At 37.5% G+C, this 17018-nt stretch overlaps 2 protein-coding genes across 4 annotated transcripts; one reads left to right on the top strand and one right to left on the bottom strand.

Moving 5' to 3' along the window:
* Positions 1-480: 480 nt before the first annotated feature.
* Positions 481-6409, bottom strand: LOC108974532 (maternal protein exuperantia). 3 transcript variants are annotated; one of them, XR_001993803.1, is made up of 7 exons: positions 6305-6409; positions 5042-5151; positions 4612-4857; positions 3974-4126; positions 2580-3489; positions 2229-2522; positions 481-1401 (listed from the first exon to the last, which is right to left on the bottom strand). XR_001993803.1 is itself a non-coding variant. In XM_018942429.1 (6 exons), the coding sequence occupies exons 3-6, from the start codon at positions 4792-4794 to the stop codon at positions 2281-2283; spliced, it is 1488 nt and encodes a 495-aa protein (XP_018797974.1). In that variant the 5' UTR covers positions 4795-4857; positions 5042-5151; positions 6305-6409; the 3' UTR covers positions 1582-2280. The 3 variants fall into 3 exon arrangements, 2 of the variants coding, with proteins under 2 accessions (XP_018797974.1, XP_018797975.1); XM_018942429.1 differs by lacking the exon at positions 481-1401 and having other exon boundaries at positions 1582-2522; XM_018942430.1 differs by lacking the exons at positions 481-1401; positions 6305-6409 and adding an exon at positions 5259-5362 and having other exon boundaries at positions 1582-2522.
* A 461-nt stretch (positions 6410-6870) lies between these two features.
* On the top strand, positions 6871-8503 carry LOC108974534 (MIP18 family protein CG30152). The gene is made up of 4 exons (XM_018942431.1): positions 6871-7378; positions 7454-7566; positions 7779-7929; positions 8234-8503. Exons 1-4 carry the CDS (start codon positions 7159-7161, stop codon positions 8329-8331), a joined length of 582 nt encoding a protein of 193 aa, XP_018797976.1. The 5' UTR covers positions 6871-7158; the 3' UTR covers positions 8332-8503.
* Positions 8504-17018: the final 8515 nt, after the last annotated feature.

A 17018-nucleotide genomic window follows, 5' to 3' on the forward strand; every position in this document is an offset into this window, starting at 1 on the left:
ACATCGCCCCAACTCCCAATGGCCATATCTGACCCATACACAGCAGAAGAAACTTGCTTTAGACATAAGAAAGGCTTTGATTAAAACTGATTTTTGAATTTTTATTTCAAATAATGTACAAGAAGTCACAACAAAGTATCATCAAATTTGCTTTTTAAACAGAAACAATACAAAATTTACGAGTATTTTTTTTTATGTAGAACTCGGGCGGTTTTGTGTTATACGCATAAAGAAAATTATGTGTGGAAATGCAAAAACATTTCAGTGTGTACAAAAAAAAAATTGCGTTTCATATGCATTTCAATGCAAATACAAGAACAATAAGGGCACAAGCAAATCCGCTATGCCTGTTATTTAGAAATATAGTTGCTATTGGCGCTTGCGTGAGGGATCTGATCTATACAAGTTTGTTTATTTCATCATTTTCTATTTTAGCAATTACTTATTTTTAAGTTGAGGTAAACAGTTTAGTTGCTTTTGTTTTATTTTTTTTTTCATTTTTGTGCATGAAGCTCATTTGAAGTAAAATGTAAATGAAATCAGGCGCGTGCCGATATGGTTCTACTGAAGCATTTGAGCAGGTCTTTTAAGAATCAGCTTCAAGATCCCTTGATTTTCGAACAATGTTGTAAGCGTAAAAGTAACAATTATATGGTAACTACCCATTATTGTTCTCAATAATATATGCTATATGTTTTAACAATATATCAGTCGTATTTTTGGTTCCTCGCGTTTTTCAACTAAATGAGGTCTGCATTAAACTAAAAACGAAAATATTCTCCCATCTCCACAGCTGGTGGCTAAACGATACTCAGCAAGCATAGATGATAGGCAACTGCTTGTTGCGAATCCCAATTTGATTAGACGGTATATGTTGACTTCAAAGCGCGACCAAATGGTTGCTCTTAACTTACTTCGATTTGATCACGTTTCTTTGGATGATCTCATATATATGTATGTATATAAATTCAATATTTATTTCAATAATTTCACATGCATTGCTGCGGCATATCTATCCTGTTCACTGGCATTGAAAGCATAAATCTCACGAACTCAATATATATAAGAATGAATATTGAGTCTCCTTTCTTTGACTTTTCGCAAAATCTCACAAACTCAATATATATACATTTGAGATGTTGCTGCATTTCAAAAGTCGAGCTTCTTTCATTTCATTTTTCGTAAAAATTTGGTGATTAACCTAAACGCACATTTTAAATTTTTTATTCACAGAAATTTTGAGCAAGGAGTTTACGGAACCCACTCTCTTCTATTTACTTCCACGTAACTCCTCGATTATATTTAGTAAGTTGATATGTTTTTAATTTAACACAAACTGCAATGCACCAGTCAAATCTTTGTTGCAAATGAAGCTTATTTTGTATTAAATTTGAGCGAAAACTGGAAAGAGAGTTATTTAAATTTAAAAGCCGAAAAATATATTCAAACAAATGTCTAGTTCTACATTTGCCAATCGAAATCTTTCTACTGGTTGAATATTAACTAAGGCAAGTCAAGTTTCATAACTCTTGTACAATTTGCTGATTTACCTGCATGTTTATAAAAATAAATTGGGTTTGAAAAAGTACCAGTTTGTATATTTCGTGTGTACTTTCTTACAAAGACTTCAAAATAAGGTAAATATAAATAATATTTTAAGATTAATAAAACAAATTTCAAGGCACCTTTTAAAATTCAAAATTCCGATTTGTGCAAATAAGTTAACAAGTTTTCGAATTCTTTTAGAATCCTATAAGATGTCAAACTAGAATAAGCTAACATTTTGTTATATAATTTTTTTTTTCTTTTTCAACTTTTGTGAAACTACAAGGCAAATGTTTAGTCTTGACAAAAGCGTGATAATACATTAACAAATTAATATTGTACTAAGAGCAGGCAAAGGAAAAATAAAAACTAATATAATTATATAATTAACTTCAGTAATTTGTTTAAACGTTATCTACAATTGTGTATTGTAGCTACAAGCGCTAAGCAAATTTTTACGTTTTTTCCTTTTTTCTTATGCTGCCAAATATAAATGTATAATGTATGTATGTATAATCTAATATAATGCATGAATGTTATAAAAAAGATAAATATAAAATCATCAAACTCTAATTAATCTTCACATTAGTAAATATTTCTGATATCTAAACGGTCAATTATACATATGATTACTATATATGTTTAAACATACGCTGGTTAAATATACTATTAGAAAACATTACTTTTTTGTTGCAACAGCGTCTGTGTAGAACTCATTTCTATCAACATTGATGCTTAATTGGTTACTGCTGCCGTTATGTTGATTGTGTCGACGGCGCTTTGTAGCTGTGCTTTTAAGGAGTTATTACGGGAGCGGGGGTTACGCTTACCGCGCTGAGGCTTGCCACCGTTAGGCGGAGATGAAGACTTAGTTGTGGAATCGGGAAGCAACCCGGCTGCGACTTGTTTGTCGCCGCCTGCGCCTTGTTCGCTACATGGTCGAGCACTATTGCCACCGTCGTTTTTAATGTTGCGTACTAAAAAGAAACTCATATTACATAAAAACAAGTAGATGAAAGTGATTTGGGCACTACCTCCGCGTCTATTTCGGCGACGATTATTGTTCTTAACAATCGGCTTAATAGTCGTTTTTGCTGGATCGAAGTAACTGTCAAATAAATCGGCCAACTCCGCCTTATCTTCTGCCTTAAGCTCCTCAATGACTTGCAGTATTTCGGAGATACCCTCTTTCTGTTTCTCACTCCAAATTGCATTTAGTGTTTGCAGGTCATAGCGCTGTTCGGCAAGTATAATGCGAAATTTGACAGCACGCACCCGATGGTAGAGTGTTGTTTTGAAATAGTTCAAAAACACCGGTCGGAATGAATTTTGACGCTCTAAATTCTCATTTTGAGTCTGTAGTTCATTCAAATCGCATTCGATGGGTTGTGCATACGCTTGCAAGGCGGTGAGCATCTGCTCCAATGCAGCAGGCGAATCAATGGGCACCTTTTGTTCTTGATTGCTTAACTGTAGTGCTACTTCATATGCCAGTTTAGCACGCACACTAGCATTGCCGTCAAACAACTCACGCTCCTGTGCTGGAGCGCCCTTATTTAACGACTTTTGAGGGCTCTGGCTCTCGGCTGTCACAGTCGTTGAGCTTATATTCTGGTTTGCTCCGCCATCGGAAGCATTATTGTTGATCTCGAGTGTTTTGGCGCTCAGGACTTTGGACAGTTTGCGCAATGTATAGTGTTGCAATGATTCGTTGGCATTGTCTTTGGCCAAATTAAAACCGTTAGCGAAAGATTTGACAGTGTTGAGGAATCTATCCAGCAGATTGTACTTTTTAAGCGACTCCAAAATCATATATGGAATGAATTTGCGTTCCTCATGATAGACTAGAATGATACCTTGCGATGTTGCATCTTTGGCTTTAAGCGCTTCCAGCCAATCAAGAAAATCTTTCAAGGCAGCGATTTCCGATTTGGACTTGATAATCTGTGCAAAGCCGAAGTGAAAATTAATTACTCAATACTAAAAAAATATTATAACAAACTATAGATAACATATTCCACATTAAAGAAATTTCTTGAAATTCTTAAAATATGTGAAACGCAATAAAGACCAGATTTTTGTATTTTTTGATTCTGAAATTTGAATTAAAAAAAAAAAATATTTTCACATTTCTTTCTGAACCACTATAATGAGGGTCAATTAAATATAAATAATACAAAAAAGCTACACTATGATGAAACTAATGCTCTTTCCAAGCGTCAAATGAGTAAATTTCTAAAACAATTTATTTTTTTAATTTTTAATTATGAGCTTGGCGTACAAAAATTTTAAGTTTTCAATCTGGTATTTGAAATTAAAACTTAAAGAATAATTTAAATTTAATTATGATTCCTTAAATATTTAACTTGCCTCTGTATTCACAATTCTTATTTGCACTAACAAAAATATTTAAATTTTCCACCCTTACCTTATATGTTTGCATTGATTTCAGCATACGATAGAACCCAATTGAGATCACACGTACTTGATGACGTTGACGAGCGGCAGGATTCAAGTTCATGTATGGCATAATATATTGTTCAAAATGATCTTTTGGGGTATATGCGGCCAACTGGACAATCTATGAGGGAGAACAAAAAACATTATTTCCATATATATTTAGATGTTTAAAATTTTTCATAACATTGATTTAAAAGTGAAGAAACAAATGAAAAAAGGCAAAGGTCATTGACTTCTAGTCAAGGCATCAAAAATGCAAAAAGTATAAAATTGGAAAAAAAAGGTGAAATGAAAAAAAAAGAAAATGCAGTTATATAAGTACACAAACAATATGGACCCTCCACAAGTTCATGAATTTATAACAGTAAAACGGATTAGGAGCAAAACGGAATCGAGTGAATATTCAGTATTTTAATCATGAAGTTTACTCAGCGTAAAAATAAACTATTGTGAAGATATGAGGAGTTGAAATCACATCAAAGAACTATGAACAACACAATTCAATTATTTTTTTTTTTATCGAATCAGTGTGTGACCGAGTTTTAACTCAAATAAGTCTTTGTGGGAATTTTCGAATTTCATTTTACTCATATGATGTATACTTACTTCATCGATGAGACGACGTCCCGTTGTGTCAATATCGATTCCTACCAAAGTGTACTTGCCTTTAGCCAAAGTCTTGCTCACATTGGTTGCATTGACTGTGCCATTGGTGATTACTCCATTAGCGGCGCCCCCGGCTGCGGAACTTACTATGCCGTTCTGGCAAGCATTTAATGAAGCGACCATTTTGCAAAATTTACAATAAAAGCAATCCAAGCGAAATCGGACTAATTCGAATAGTTAAATGCGCTGAAATAGAAATACATAAAATAATCTAATAATAACTGCTATCGTCAGATCGTCTAAAATTATTAAATCAAAATTCAAAAACATTACAATTCCTTTTAATTTGTTTAATTGCAAATATTTTTGCCTGATTGACTTCGCATATTTTGTTATATAATATTTAGTTTAATGGACTTTTTCATTTTACCTGAAGCAGCTGAACTCCTTTTTCTCTGCTAACAAAACGAACTTTTCTGAACGAACTGAATTGAAAATTTTTAAATTTCGATGTTAGCACCTCACGAAAGACAATTAATCCTGTGAATGTACAAAGTAAATCAGAATTTAACAAGTATTTTTCTAAAAACTCTCAAAATTTGAATAGAATTGCAAAACTTATTTTTTATTTAAATACTAAAGTATACTTGCTATAATGAATAAAATTCCAATGGGAGAATTTTAAGATGGGTTTAACTTCGATATTGCTTGCGGTCTGCGCAGTTTGAATTCCAATTATCAAATAAACTAGTGAAACTCAGTTGCAGCCGTTGGAAGTGTGTTTTGTGAGTTCGTTATCAGTTAGCTTTGTTAAAAATCGCAACAAAAAAAGAAGGTACCTACTAAATAGACGAAGTGAATTTGCAGTTTCTTCGAAGAGAACAAGAAAAATAGTTAGTTTCAGTTGCAACGAAAAGTCTCCAAAAAAAAGAAGTTTATTTTGATCGGTCAGTTTGTATTGCAGCTATATGCTATAGTTTAGATAAGAAAACCAGTTTCTTCTGAGGTTCTACCATTACTATAATCTAAATGAAATTTAACGAAAATATTTTGTTAAATAAAAAAAAGTTTTTCCTAGGACATGATATAATATGGCAGAAATAGTTGTCCGATCTTATCGATTCCGGCAAATGGGCAATTGATGAGAAAAGGGATTTATTATACCGTGTTTAGGGCATAATCAAGGATCAAAGCGGGTATTTGTGGTGGAGAACTTTACAGCGAATGCTGTTTATAATTACATAAGAACAAAAACCTCACTCAAAACGGTACATTTCCCGGTTGATGGGACAAACAGAATTCTGTTGCTTACATTGTTGTAAATATCAACTTGAGCCAATCTTGTCATTTAGCCGTTCGCTCTTCTCCAAACGAACTATATAGTGTTTGATTAAGGTTTTTCTCTCCAAAATTGACCTATAATCTCGACTCCCTGCAAGAGTGCAAGTCATCGGGATGTAAGAAGAGCCATATCAAACCACGTCAATAAATAAAATAAGTAAGTATGTATATATTACACAAATGAACTCCAGTGCAAGGTTTTAATGGCCCCAGATGGTATTAATGCCTTATATGAAATATTTTCAAGCAGTTATCGATTCGAAATTATGAGCATCTTGAGAGCAACATTCTAAACAACTTGTTCACTGCAGATTTGGTGTTATATGTCTCATTACTACCGCTAAATACCCACCTGGTTATGACTAAATAGCTTGACTTTGCAAATTGCCTTATTTTTATCTAATATAATCTAATTGATCACTTGTATATGAAATGTCTTATTGCATGCGTTTCTAGGCCACGATGCATTAACCAAAAAGGTAAGAACTCTAAAATGACAACAAATTTATACTAGAAACGGCTGCGCACCATACTCTCGCAACTGATAAGAGGGAAATTGGAAACAATTGTGGATATGGCAATATCTACAACTCATGTATACCTTTATATAAATGCAGAATTCTCAGAGCCATTTCGCAAAGGTGAGCTTAAATATAAACCAAAAACAATTTTATATACACGAAATTTATAGTAATATTACAATGATTTATTGCGAGCGATATTTCTTTTTTTACTAACTTCATTTTCTACAAATTCTCAATTAAAACAGAGCGTTGCTATTCAAAAATATAAAGTTTTTTATTTAGTGGTCTGGCAACTCTTTTAGAAGGCCATCAATGTGGTGAAAAGGTGAAATAATCTCTTTTCTTTAGTATATTGCCTTATTACTTTTGTTGTGCTTACCACCGCTATCACCGTTTTGTTGTCGTGTGACATTTGGTGATAAAAGCTGAAATAAGGTGTTATTTAATAACACAAAACAAAACTATTTGGATGAAAATTTGTTTGCACATAGTATAAAATAAGCGAAATTTTTAGTAATCCGTGATAGTGTCATATTTACTTAACTATTGCTTTAATATACACTTTTAGTAAGTTATATTTGTATAAGTAACAATAACGAATAACGAACGCTAAGCGTGAAAAAGATAAGCAAACGCGGCTGAGCGATTGGTTCAAATATTTGTTGATTGGCACAAATAGATAATGTTGTCTTTCATCAGACGAAAACTATCGGAGACGGACTCGGGAAGCGGCCGCAGTACAACGCTTTCAAACTCTTCAACAGCCCGCACGGTAGACAATATGCTCGCACAAAAAACGATTAAAATGTCTTTGGGCAATGAACCCATACCAATTGGAGAAGACGCGTTGCTGCAAGAGTTGGGCTATAAAAACGCAAATGATCTGCAAGAAACTGTATATGGTGAGAATTTTAGTGAAATTTTAATTTTTATTTTTATTTCGTGCAGATGTTTACAATAATTGAGTGTTGTTTTAGATGTCCTTCGAACAATAAGAGATCCAGAAAAGCCATGTACATTAGAAGACCTGAACGTTGTCTATGAAGAAGGGATCATCGTGCAGCCGTCAACAAAATCAAATGTATCTGTGGTATGTATAAAACTGTATCTTACTGCATATTTGAAATTTAAAGAATTATTTAGATATATGTACGTATACGTATTTTTTTCATCTTTGATGAGTACCGTTGCTTTAACGATTAAACTGTAAATATGCATGTAGGTAGTTTTATTTAAAAGTTTATCCGCTCACTACCGCAATTTGCTCTATGATGGCGTGTTAATAAGTTTTTCTTCTCACAGATCCGCATCGAATTTAACCCCACTGTGCCACATTGCTCTTTGGCCACACTTATCGGACTATGCATCCGTGTTAAAGTCGAACGCAGTTTGCCGCATAATATTAAGCTGGACATATACATTAAGAAGGGTGCGCATACAACAGAGGATGAAAGTAATTTGACACATGCTTTGTATTATTATTATGCAGAGTGCTATAAAGGAATCAATTCTGTTTTCTTTTTTAGTAAATAAGCAAATAAACGATAAGGAGCGCATTGCTGCCGCTATGGAAAATCCGAATTTGCGGGAACTAGTGGAGAATTGTATAAAAGCTGTCTCTTATACACATCTAGATGTGTATAAGAGACAGTTAAGAAGGGTGCGCATACAACAGAGGATGAAAGTAATTTGACACATGCTTTGTATTATTATTATGCAGAGTGCTATAAAGGAATCAATTCTGTTTTCTTTTTTAGTAAATAAGCAAATAAACGATAAGGAGCGCATTGCTGCCGCTATGGAAAATCCGAATTTGCGGGAACTAGTGGAGAATTGTATAAAAGAAGAAGAATGAAAAAGCACTAACAACTAAGCTCTGAAATATAATTAATGTAGTGTGTAATACGGTTATTTAAAGTAAGAAATGTAACACAAAATAATTAGGATCCACAAAATGTACATATGTATATTTTATATGAACATACGATTTTTTTAATATACTGAGTTCAAAAGCTGGTTATTGTTAATCTGTCTTTGGCGTAAAAATTTAGTGTTTTTATGTTTAGTTGTAATACCTTTTCAGTTGAGTGTTTTCATAGTTTTGGTACATACATACATATGTACAAATATTTGTGCATATCTTGTATATGTATTAATTATTTTACCAATGTTGTAGACATTTAAAAAGCGCAAACTTACAAAGTGTTCTTTTAATTTACTTAATACCTCGCAATACTTAGGCACAGATAGTGTGAAAATCTAACTACATACACATCGACGCACGTATTTACATATGTTTATATACACGTGTGTTAATGTATGCACATACATAAGTTTTGGCACGAGCTGCTTATAAATTAGCTCTTAGCTCAACGTTGTTTGTATTGTAGCCGACATTTTAGTATCTGTGCTGTCGATTTGGCCGTTTGTTTATGTCTCAACTGATAAGAGCGGGTCGTGCGCAGCTCCAATATGGCCGGCTTTCTATATTGCATATMGCATATATGTATGTATGTGTATGCGTATATGAATGGTGGCTCAATAGATTTGTATCGCTCAAATACCTAGCTCCATTCATATGTACGTGCCGGACACAAAAAACATGCAAAAATTATCTTTGAAAATATTTTTTGTAATACTATATCATATATACATACATACTATGTACATATATATCTGTAGTTGCGTTCACACTTGCTATAGTTGTTATCACGAGCATACATATGTAAGTATATATTTAGATGGTGATGAGCAGGTTCACAGTGTCATCAACAAGGCAAAATCTTCCGAATTCATAGGCCCTGAAAGTTTGTGTGAAGAATCGGAGGTGTGGTCCCACTAATGAAACCTCTCTACTCCCGATCACAGCACTTAGCGTCATAAACGCCCAGATTGTTGACGGCCTTAGCCAAAAGATACCCTGCGAGAACACAATCCTCCGCTACTTGAGGCATTGAAAAATCTACGTACGTCCTATTTCAAGGTAAATACTCCAAACTGAGAAGAACTTCGCTGGGTGGTGTCCTCTCTCCGTTACTATTTAACTTCTACATCTCTAAACTACTACAACCACCAGTAAGAATTTTGATCAACTCGCACGCTGATGATTATACGATAATGTACTCGTATTATACTTAAACGTAAACAGCTACCTCTCCGTCCTTTATCGCTTTCTCGCTGCACGGAACTTAACACTCTCCCCCACTAAATCCACAGCGACCATATTCATAAACTGGACGAAGGAATACAGACTTGACTTTAACTTGACTGCCTCTCAGTGAATGGCGTACTTGGAGTCAAACCAGCACCCATTGCAAAGGATAAGCTCGAGTTGCCGCGGGAAACGGCAGTGAGCCTTGCGCAGCTTCGTTCTGGAGACTGTAGCAGGTTATACTCCTAATTATCTAACCCTATACATCTGACACTCTTCTTCTTGCAGTCCGACTCCGTTGAGACAATAAGTTTCTTGAGCCTACCCTTGGATGACGTCGTTACCAACTTACCTAATCCTTACCATCCCAACGGGGATTAGATACTCGTTACGACAACAACAATGTTGGTTAGTGATTAAAAACTGTCGTTGTCATCCCATCCCACATTAAGTATAAAGAGAATTTTGCTAGTCATAGATCCAAACAGCGTTAGATCGCCGAAATAACTGCCGATTGAACTGGCGACACCCGAGGCGATCCCATCTTACGAGCTGAACTCGCTGCCGATTCAACGAAACTCTGGAGCACCTGCTTCTTGATTACGCAGCAAACTGCAGTCGCTGGAATAAGGCACTTGGATGTATGTATCCGAAAAGGGAATTCATTGCATCACAGGCAAGATCCTAGAATTCCTTAGAATTCATCAAACTACCGTCATCTCGATCGCTATTTTTAGAACATTCTAAGGTCCTTGAAACAGCCTTGTAAACAGAATTATTCTATGAGTAATCTGGACAAAATTCTCATCGTGACCCTCTGCGCATATTAGTGCAAGCCTCCTTCTGTATAGTGAACGGTTTCGCAAAAACTCCAAACTGGAGAGTAGAAAATGCATTCTTACATACGTACATGCACATATACATACAATCAAATTGCAGCGATTTAGCAATTGAAGTCGCCGGCAATTTTCTTTTGCACACGAAACTATCACCAACAGTAAAAGTAACAAGAAATGCACGAGAAATAATGAATATTACAAATGGTTGTGGAACTGCATTTAAATGAAGAAGGAAGCGCCACAACGGTTAAAATGTGCTGAAGAAAGATTTACCGAAAGCTTTTAACATAATCAAAGGATAATGCAAAGCCAGCCATGTATGAGTTAGCGGTTAATGTATTCCTGGAAAAACGAAAGCAATTCGCAACGGCCAGGCAACAAGGACTGGCTGCAAAAATATGAATTAATCGAGACGAAACCATTGCAGTTAAGTGCGCAGCAATATTTCCTCTCGTTGCGCGTGTGCTTCCTTGGATACTTTGGAATGCAAGCAATGAGAAACACACTTGGCACTTGTTTATTTTGGGGCATTGCCACTAATTGTAAATACTATCTCAACTAATGCTTTTATAGGCCATGTGTCTATTCTCGCGTTAATGTTGTGAAAGCACTGGGACTAAGATCTGTGGCATGAAGGAAAAGATATTATGCGAGCTCTTATAGAACTAGAACTAACTACTATAGTCTCTATTGAACGATTCTGAGCTGCTCTGAGTGACATTTTAAGTTTGTAAGTCTGTTATTACTAGAGAATACGAGGAGAATATTACGAGTATCAAAAAGTTTTTCATTGTGTCGATATTGTAGTCTCAACACAGAGTGCTACAGTGTAATAGCCTGAGAAAACTTAAATGCCCGCTTTGAGTGATATTCTTTGCGTATCATGTCTGATGCTAGTAGTGGCTGATTTGCTGCCAGGCTTGTTTGAACGGTTATTTGTGGATCCAACTTTTAACTCATAGAATACATTCGAAAGCTTCAAAATCTTTCCCGACTGCTAAAGGGTTTCATGTGACGCTTTTCCTGGGAGAAATAGATTTGGTGTGAATGGCTGTCGAGTGGCGGTATTATTAGATAAATTAAAATATTATGTGTGCAAAAAAGAGTAAAACTTTTTAATTTAAATTTCGAGCGAAGGCCGTTTGATTATACAAAGTGGAGCGAGAACGCTTTGACGACGAACTACGTCCAGAATGGTCATCAACATCAACTGATGATCAAAAAGACAATTGAATAAATAAATTGGTGCTTGAATATTATTATTGACATTAATAGTCAGAGATCTTACTGGCATCGTTGGAATATCGGAAGGATCAGTGGAAACCATTTTGTAAGATAGTTTCGGCCTAAGAAAAGTAAAAGCACGATTGGTTCCAAAATCACATAACTTTTCCGAAAAACAACGTCGCGTTAACGCCTGTAGAAAAAAGCTTTCCGACTACCAGAATGTAATGAAACGTATTACTCGTATTACTGCCGATGAGTCTTGGGTCAATGCTTATGACCTGATAACAAACGATCAATCGGCGGAATATCATGGCAAAGGTGGGCCGAAGTGGAAAACAGTCTGTCAAAGCAGGTCAACAGCAAGCTTATGTTGACAGTTCTCTTCCATTATCGAGGTCTGGTGCAAACCGCATGCCATTGGTCCAATTAATTAAGAATTTTAAAACTATGAACAAACTCTTACTATTTTTTGCTCATAGTAGTTTTTGGATATTGGCAGGAGCAGGGCTCGAATTGTTCTCTAATTGCTTTTGGTTGCCTCATAAAGCTTTGCGGAAATTTGCAGAAAGCTCAACTATTTCTACTAGGAAATACTCTTTTTCTACTGTCATAGAATTGATGTGAAGTTTATCAGCGCTAAAATTTTTCCACTGAAAATAATAATCAAGACATTTTATGCAAATTTATCGCTTTGATGATTTAGCAACTGTGCTCCTCATTCTCCATACTTTTAAGTGAATACTGGAGCATAAATGGGCCCATGTATCAAAAGAGACTGTGTGTGCTACTGAGTGCCTTCATAGGTAAGTGGAAGAGGGGCCAGCGACTATTAATGGACCAGTTGATTTGAGCTGCTATATGCAAACACACCTACACATCTACACAGAAGAAACCCTAACTAACTAACTGTGCATCGTTTGTTATTTCAATTTTGCATATTCAGTGCACTTTTTAGTTTTACCAACTCATTTCTTCCACTTTATGACACTTCCCTTACTTGACACGAGTTATGCGCGATGTCCTTCGTCGAAGACTCAAGGCTATTGGGCTCGTTATGGCAACGCAGTTACACCTCTCCGCGAACGCGCGCGTGTGTGTGCTTCGATGAAATAGCCTGGACACAGGCGCTCCACAACGGCAAGTCAGTGCTCGCAAAGGAACGCGGACTGTAATGGTACTTCATCCAAACGGCAAAGAAATTATTGGTTAAAGGAAGTAAAAAATGTGTGGCAACTAAAAAATGTCGATGCTTCGCATAAATGAGGCACACTTCTGGGCGCACAGGATGGGAGTGTGTACACATCCTAATCGAGTATTGGTGCGGCATACAGGCGAGGAGGGCAAAAACAGCGCCGACATCAAAGCGGCCGTTCGAAGTGGCGGCGAAGAACACGGATCGTTCTGATTGCTACGCCAATTAGCGTAATGAGTGCCGCAGCGCGAGCATATGGCGCTTTTTGCGCCCCTTTCTTTGCACTCTTTCGTGCACTTCATTGTATTCCTATTGTGCGCAACACAGTTTCAGCTTTTTCTCGCTTCCTAATGGTACACAGCACCTCTGCCTCGGTGTGTGTGTGTGTGCGAAAGCACTTAGTACCGTTGAAGACACTTAAACCTAGTTTTTACCGTTTTTTGCTCTAAATGTTTAAATGACCTTTTGTACTCGTTGTGTGTGAGTGTAGGCGCTGCCCGTGCATGTGTGTCAGCAACAGCCAGTTCGAGTGTACCTTCGAGCTGATCGCTACTGCCTCTACCTCCCTCATCTCTCAGCACATGCAGTGTGCTGTCAGCCCTCGCAGCATCATAAATGACCTCAGAGAAGGGAGTTACCTACATATTTTCAATAGGAACCCATAGTTCCAAGAGCTGTTGTCGAAAAAATATGATTCGACCTTGATTTGTGCATATGTTGGAACTCAGCATCCTTGGCGAATCGCTGTGATATCTGGGTTTAGTTTCACTTGGGTCGGACAAGACATTGCAGGCGATTGGAAATTGCACCACGACAACGCCCCGGCTCACACTGCCTTTCTTGTGAACAGCTATGTACCTAACTAAGCCTGGCATCTCGATGCTTTCGCAGCCGCCCTACAGCCCGGATTTGTCCAACTTTTTTGTTTCCATGCCTGAAAATTCCGAAGAAAGGGGATCCAATCAGCATACACCTCGGCTCTCAAGGCTATTCCGGAGAATGCCTTCCGTGACACTTTCAATGCGCCGCTGCATCGACGCAGAAGGAGTGAAAGTTTTCAAAAAATTGTAATGATTGGTCCAATAAATGTTTTTATATCGACTAAGTCCAATAACTTTCGGTACAAATCCTGTATACTCAGAAAGTGACAATTGATCTTTCTTTTGATTTATAAAGCGTCTTACTGTTGGAGGGAGGAGGATGGTAGCATATAAAAATGCCGTTTTTGGGGCCTTCTAGGGGAAAGAATGCACTAATAACAATAGGAAGAAGACTTGGTCATATGACAGTGATAGCTCGTAGTGAGTGCCGTGAGCTTGAAATGAATCTCGCACAATTCTTCGCACAATGTTCCCATTCCAATTTCTTTCTGGTTATCAATTGTAGCGCTTTAAGGTTTTCCGCCACCTGTTTATTTTTCGTTGACTACAACATAGTTTCCTCATTTCCGCTGAGCATTTGTTATTATGAAAAGCTTTATTACCATGTCTTTTAGCTCGGTTTCATGCGCCTGTCTCCCCAACTGTCTGTCTGTCTGTCTGTCTGCCAGTCGGCCTGCTTGTCTCGCGACAATGGCGCTCACCAGATCGACAACCTCCACGGCAATTCAGCATTCTTCGCATTTTCACATTTTAAACGCCATAACTCTGACAAGCGCCGGGGCAGGTGTGTGGCCAGCACGACGGCGGATGTCCGGACACTGTGAAAAATAGAGAAAAAAGTAAATAAACATGCCATTAAACGTCAAAAAGCGCCGGAAATGAAACTGCCTGCAAAGAGAGTAAGAGTTAACAATTACAATGGGACACAAGTAATTAAAGCGACTACTCACGGCAATAATACTAACAACAATAGTTAAATCAACTGCAGCGGCAGCAGAAGCAGCGACAAAGGCAATGAGTACGCGAAACAATAACAGTTAAGTGTAATTGCAGGCACACGTGCGCCCAAGCGGCCAAAGAGAGAACAATGGGCGAACACGTTTAATCGGCGAAACTGAAAATGCCAAAACGCCATCTTCACCCCGTCACCCGCTACCTGCCGCATACCATAAGCCACCAGTTATGTGGCATATGCTGCGCTAAGAAGCAGAATAGTTAAGCGAAGAAACACGCGCACGCCAACGGCAGGTGGAAGTGAAGATGCCTACCAGGTCTGATACTGGTTCAAACACGGTCCAAACACGTCATTTCCAACACTTTCTCATGCTGTGATTAACGCTTGGGTAGAGATGGTTAATCTAATAATATCGAAATCAGACATCCAATGGATTTTGAAAAAAATGAATGAAATGGCACTTCTGAGACCCCGGAACCAGCTATAAGATCCAGGAAATACCTGCTCGAAAGAAGCTTAGAAAAAGACGAGCAGTTACACTAGCCCCAGTACAACTTTACTCTGCTGGGAGAATTGGCAAGTGCCACACACGCAACGCCATCTAAAGTCGGTTTGTTCTGCGCAATAAAAATTGAGGCAGCTGAGTAGTTTTATTATATCCGCTTCATGGCTCTCTTTAAACTGGCGGTATGCCACTGAGCGGTGTGAAAGTTACAGCGATGCTTGAGCACCAGCGACACCTTTGGCTTGTTCTTAATCATACATGACGATTGTATAGCCGTGCCATATAGCCGAGGCTATAATATGGTTTACAGAGTTTATTATAGACGCACTTGGTCTGGTCTGACTTTATGATATTCGAGTGACTATTAGGATAGTCCATATCTGCGAATGTATTTTTCCCTCGGAAGGAAACCCCAAGTGATAAGACAAACGATCAGTATTAATCAATTATTGGGTAATATCATGTGAATCATAAGTTTCCAGTTTTTCCTGCTCTCTACTGACACTAATATTTATTGGACACCACTGTTCATTGGATCGTATCATATTTAAGTCGTATATGTTGGGGATTACGGGCGCAATGAAAACTAGTACCTCAATAACGACTCTAGAGATCAATACACTTACTAATGAAGTATGGGACAAAGTTTACGGCTAGACGGCTTATGATTTTAGGTCAATGGAGTCAGACACGGCGTCACTGCGGACATGGTATGGCACTCGACTTTGTTAGTAAACTACTATATACGGGCAATGCGGCCGAGATAAGGACACCCACGAGGAATTAAATACACTATTTCATTCCCCCGTAGAGAAGAATGGACCAATGGTTCTGTGGCTGTTCTAACGGCGAAATATACATATTTAATGATGGATCAAAGAGTGGAATAGGAACAGCAGACGGCTTCTTTTGTAATAATGTATACACATAAGGCAGCTTCCAACTAAGTGACTACGATGCAGTTTTTCAGGCCGAAATTGTGGACTTATATAAGGTGTCAAGTAAGTTTATGCTGTAACTCTACAAGCCTTCTGTGGATAGCCAAGACTTAGTAGGGAGCTAGGTCGCTTGGAGACAAATTGAGACAAACGTTCTCTAAGCTGCCCCAGACCATTCAACCCCTTCAAGTGTTGTTTAAAGCAAAGAACCTTGAAGAAACACCTCCAGTCTTGGAACGCAAGCAACACAAATCATACCAGAAAGTTACTTAGGGGTACATGCCTTCCGAAAAGCTCTTACTTCTAGACGAAAGGGAGCTTAGTAACATCGTTGGTGTCATCAAAGGAACCTAACCTAAGGACCCCGCTTTCAGAGAATGGAAAAGTGTATTGGACAGAGTGCATAGCATGCGCAGAGGATGATAGAACATTCCGCCTTCTGCTGGATGAGGAGCGACTGAGTAATGATAAAGCTTGATTTTGTTACCAATGAAGAGCACACTGGGCCTAACGATGGACTAAGTGTAGCCGCCCGGGCAACCAACCAACGATGTCATCAACGTAGCCACCTTTCCAGCGAATGTGTCTGTCAAATATTGTTTAAGTTCGTTTGGAGAAAAATCAAATCAAATTACTGTTTGTCCAATGATTAACTCATGCGGATTGTTCATGCTGGGAATAACGGAACCAACAGAGCTCGTATAATGGATAGATTGGATAGGATGTCGCTAGTCCTAGACGGTTTAAGAGAGTGTTTTATATTCGTACAAAAGTTAATTGCACACTTTATACCGTTATTATTAAAAATCGCTCCCATTTGCAAGCATACACCGATTCCAACAATAATTGCTTGT

Source organism: Bactrocera latifrons, unplaced genomic scaffold (genome assembly GCF_001853355.1).
Source record: "Bactrocera latifrons isolate USDA-ARS-PBARC rearing strain unplaced genomic scaffold, ASM185335v1 scaffold_56, whole genome shotgun sequence".
NCBI lineage: Eukaryota > Metazoa > Arthropoda > Insecta > Diptera > Tephritidae > Bactrocera > Bactrocera latifrons.

Coding starts and splice junctions, on each gene's coding strand:
- LOC108974532 (XM_018942429.1), bottom strand. CDS start 4,794: ATGGTCGCTTCATTAAATGCTTGCCAGAACGGCATAGTAAGTTCCGCA. Junction 4,127..4,611: donor GACGTCGTCTCATCGATGAA/GTAAGTATACAT, acceptor TCTCCCTCATAG/ATTGTCCAGTTGGCCGCATA. Junction 2,523..2,579: donor TCGCCGAAATAGACGCGGAG/GTAGTGCCCAAA, acceptor GTTTCTTTTTAG/TACGCAACATTAAAAACGAC.
- LOC108974534 (XM_018942431.1), top strand. CDS start 7,159: ATGTTGTCTTTCATCAGACGAAAACTATCGGAGACGGACTCGGGAAGC. Junction 7,379..7,453: donor TCTGCAAGAAACTGTATATG/GTGAGAATTTTA, acceptor GTGTTGTTTTAG/ATGTCCTTCGAACAATAAGA. Junction 7,567..7,778: donor CAAAATCAAATGTATCTGTG/GTATGTATAAAA, acceptor TTCTTCTCACAG/ATCCGCATCGAATTTAACCC.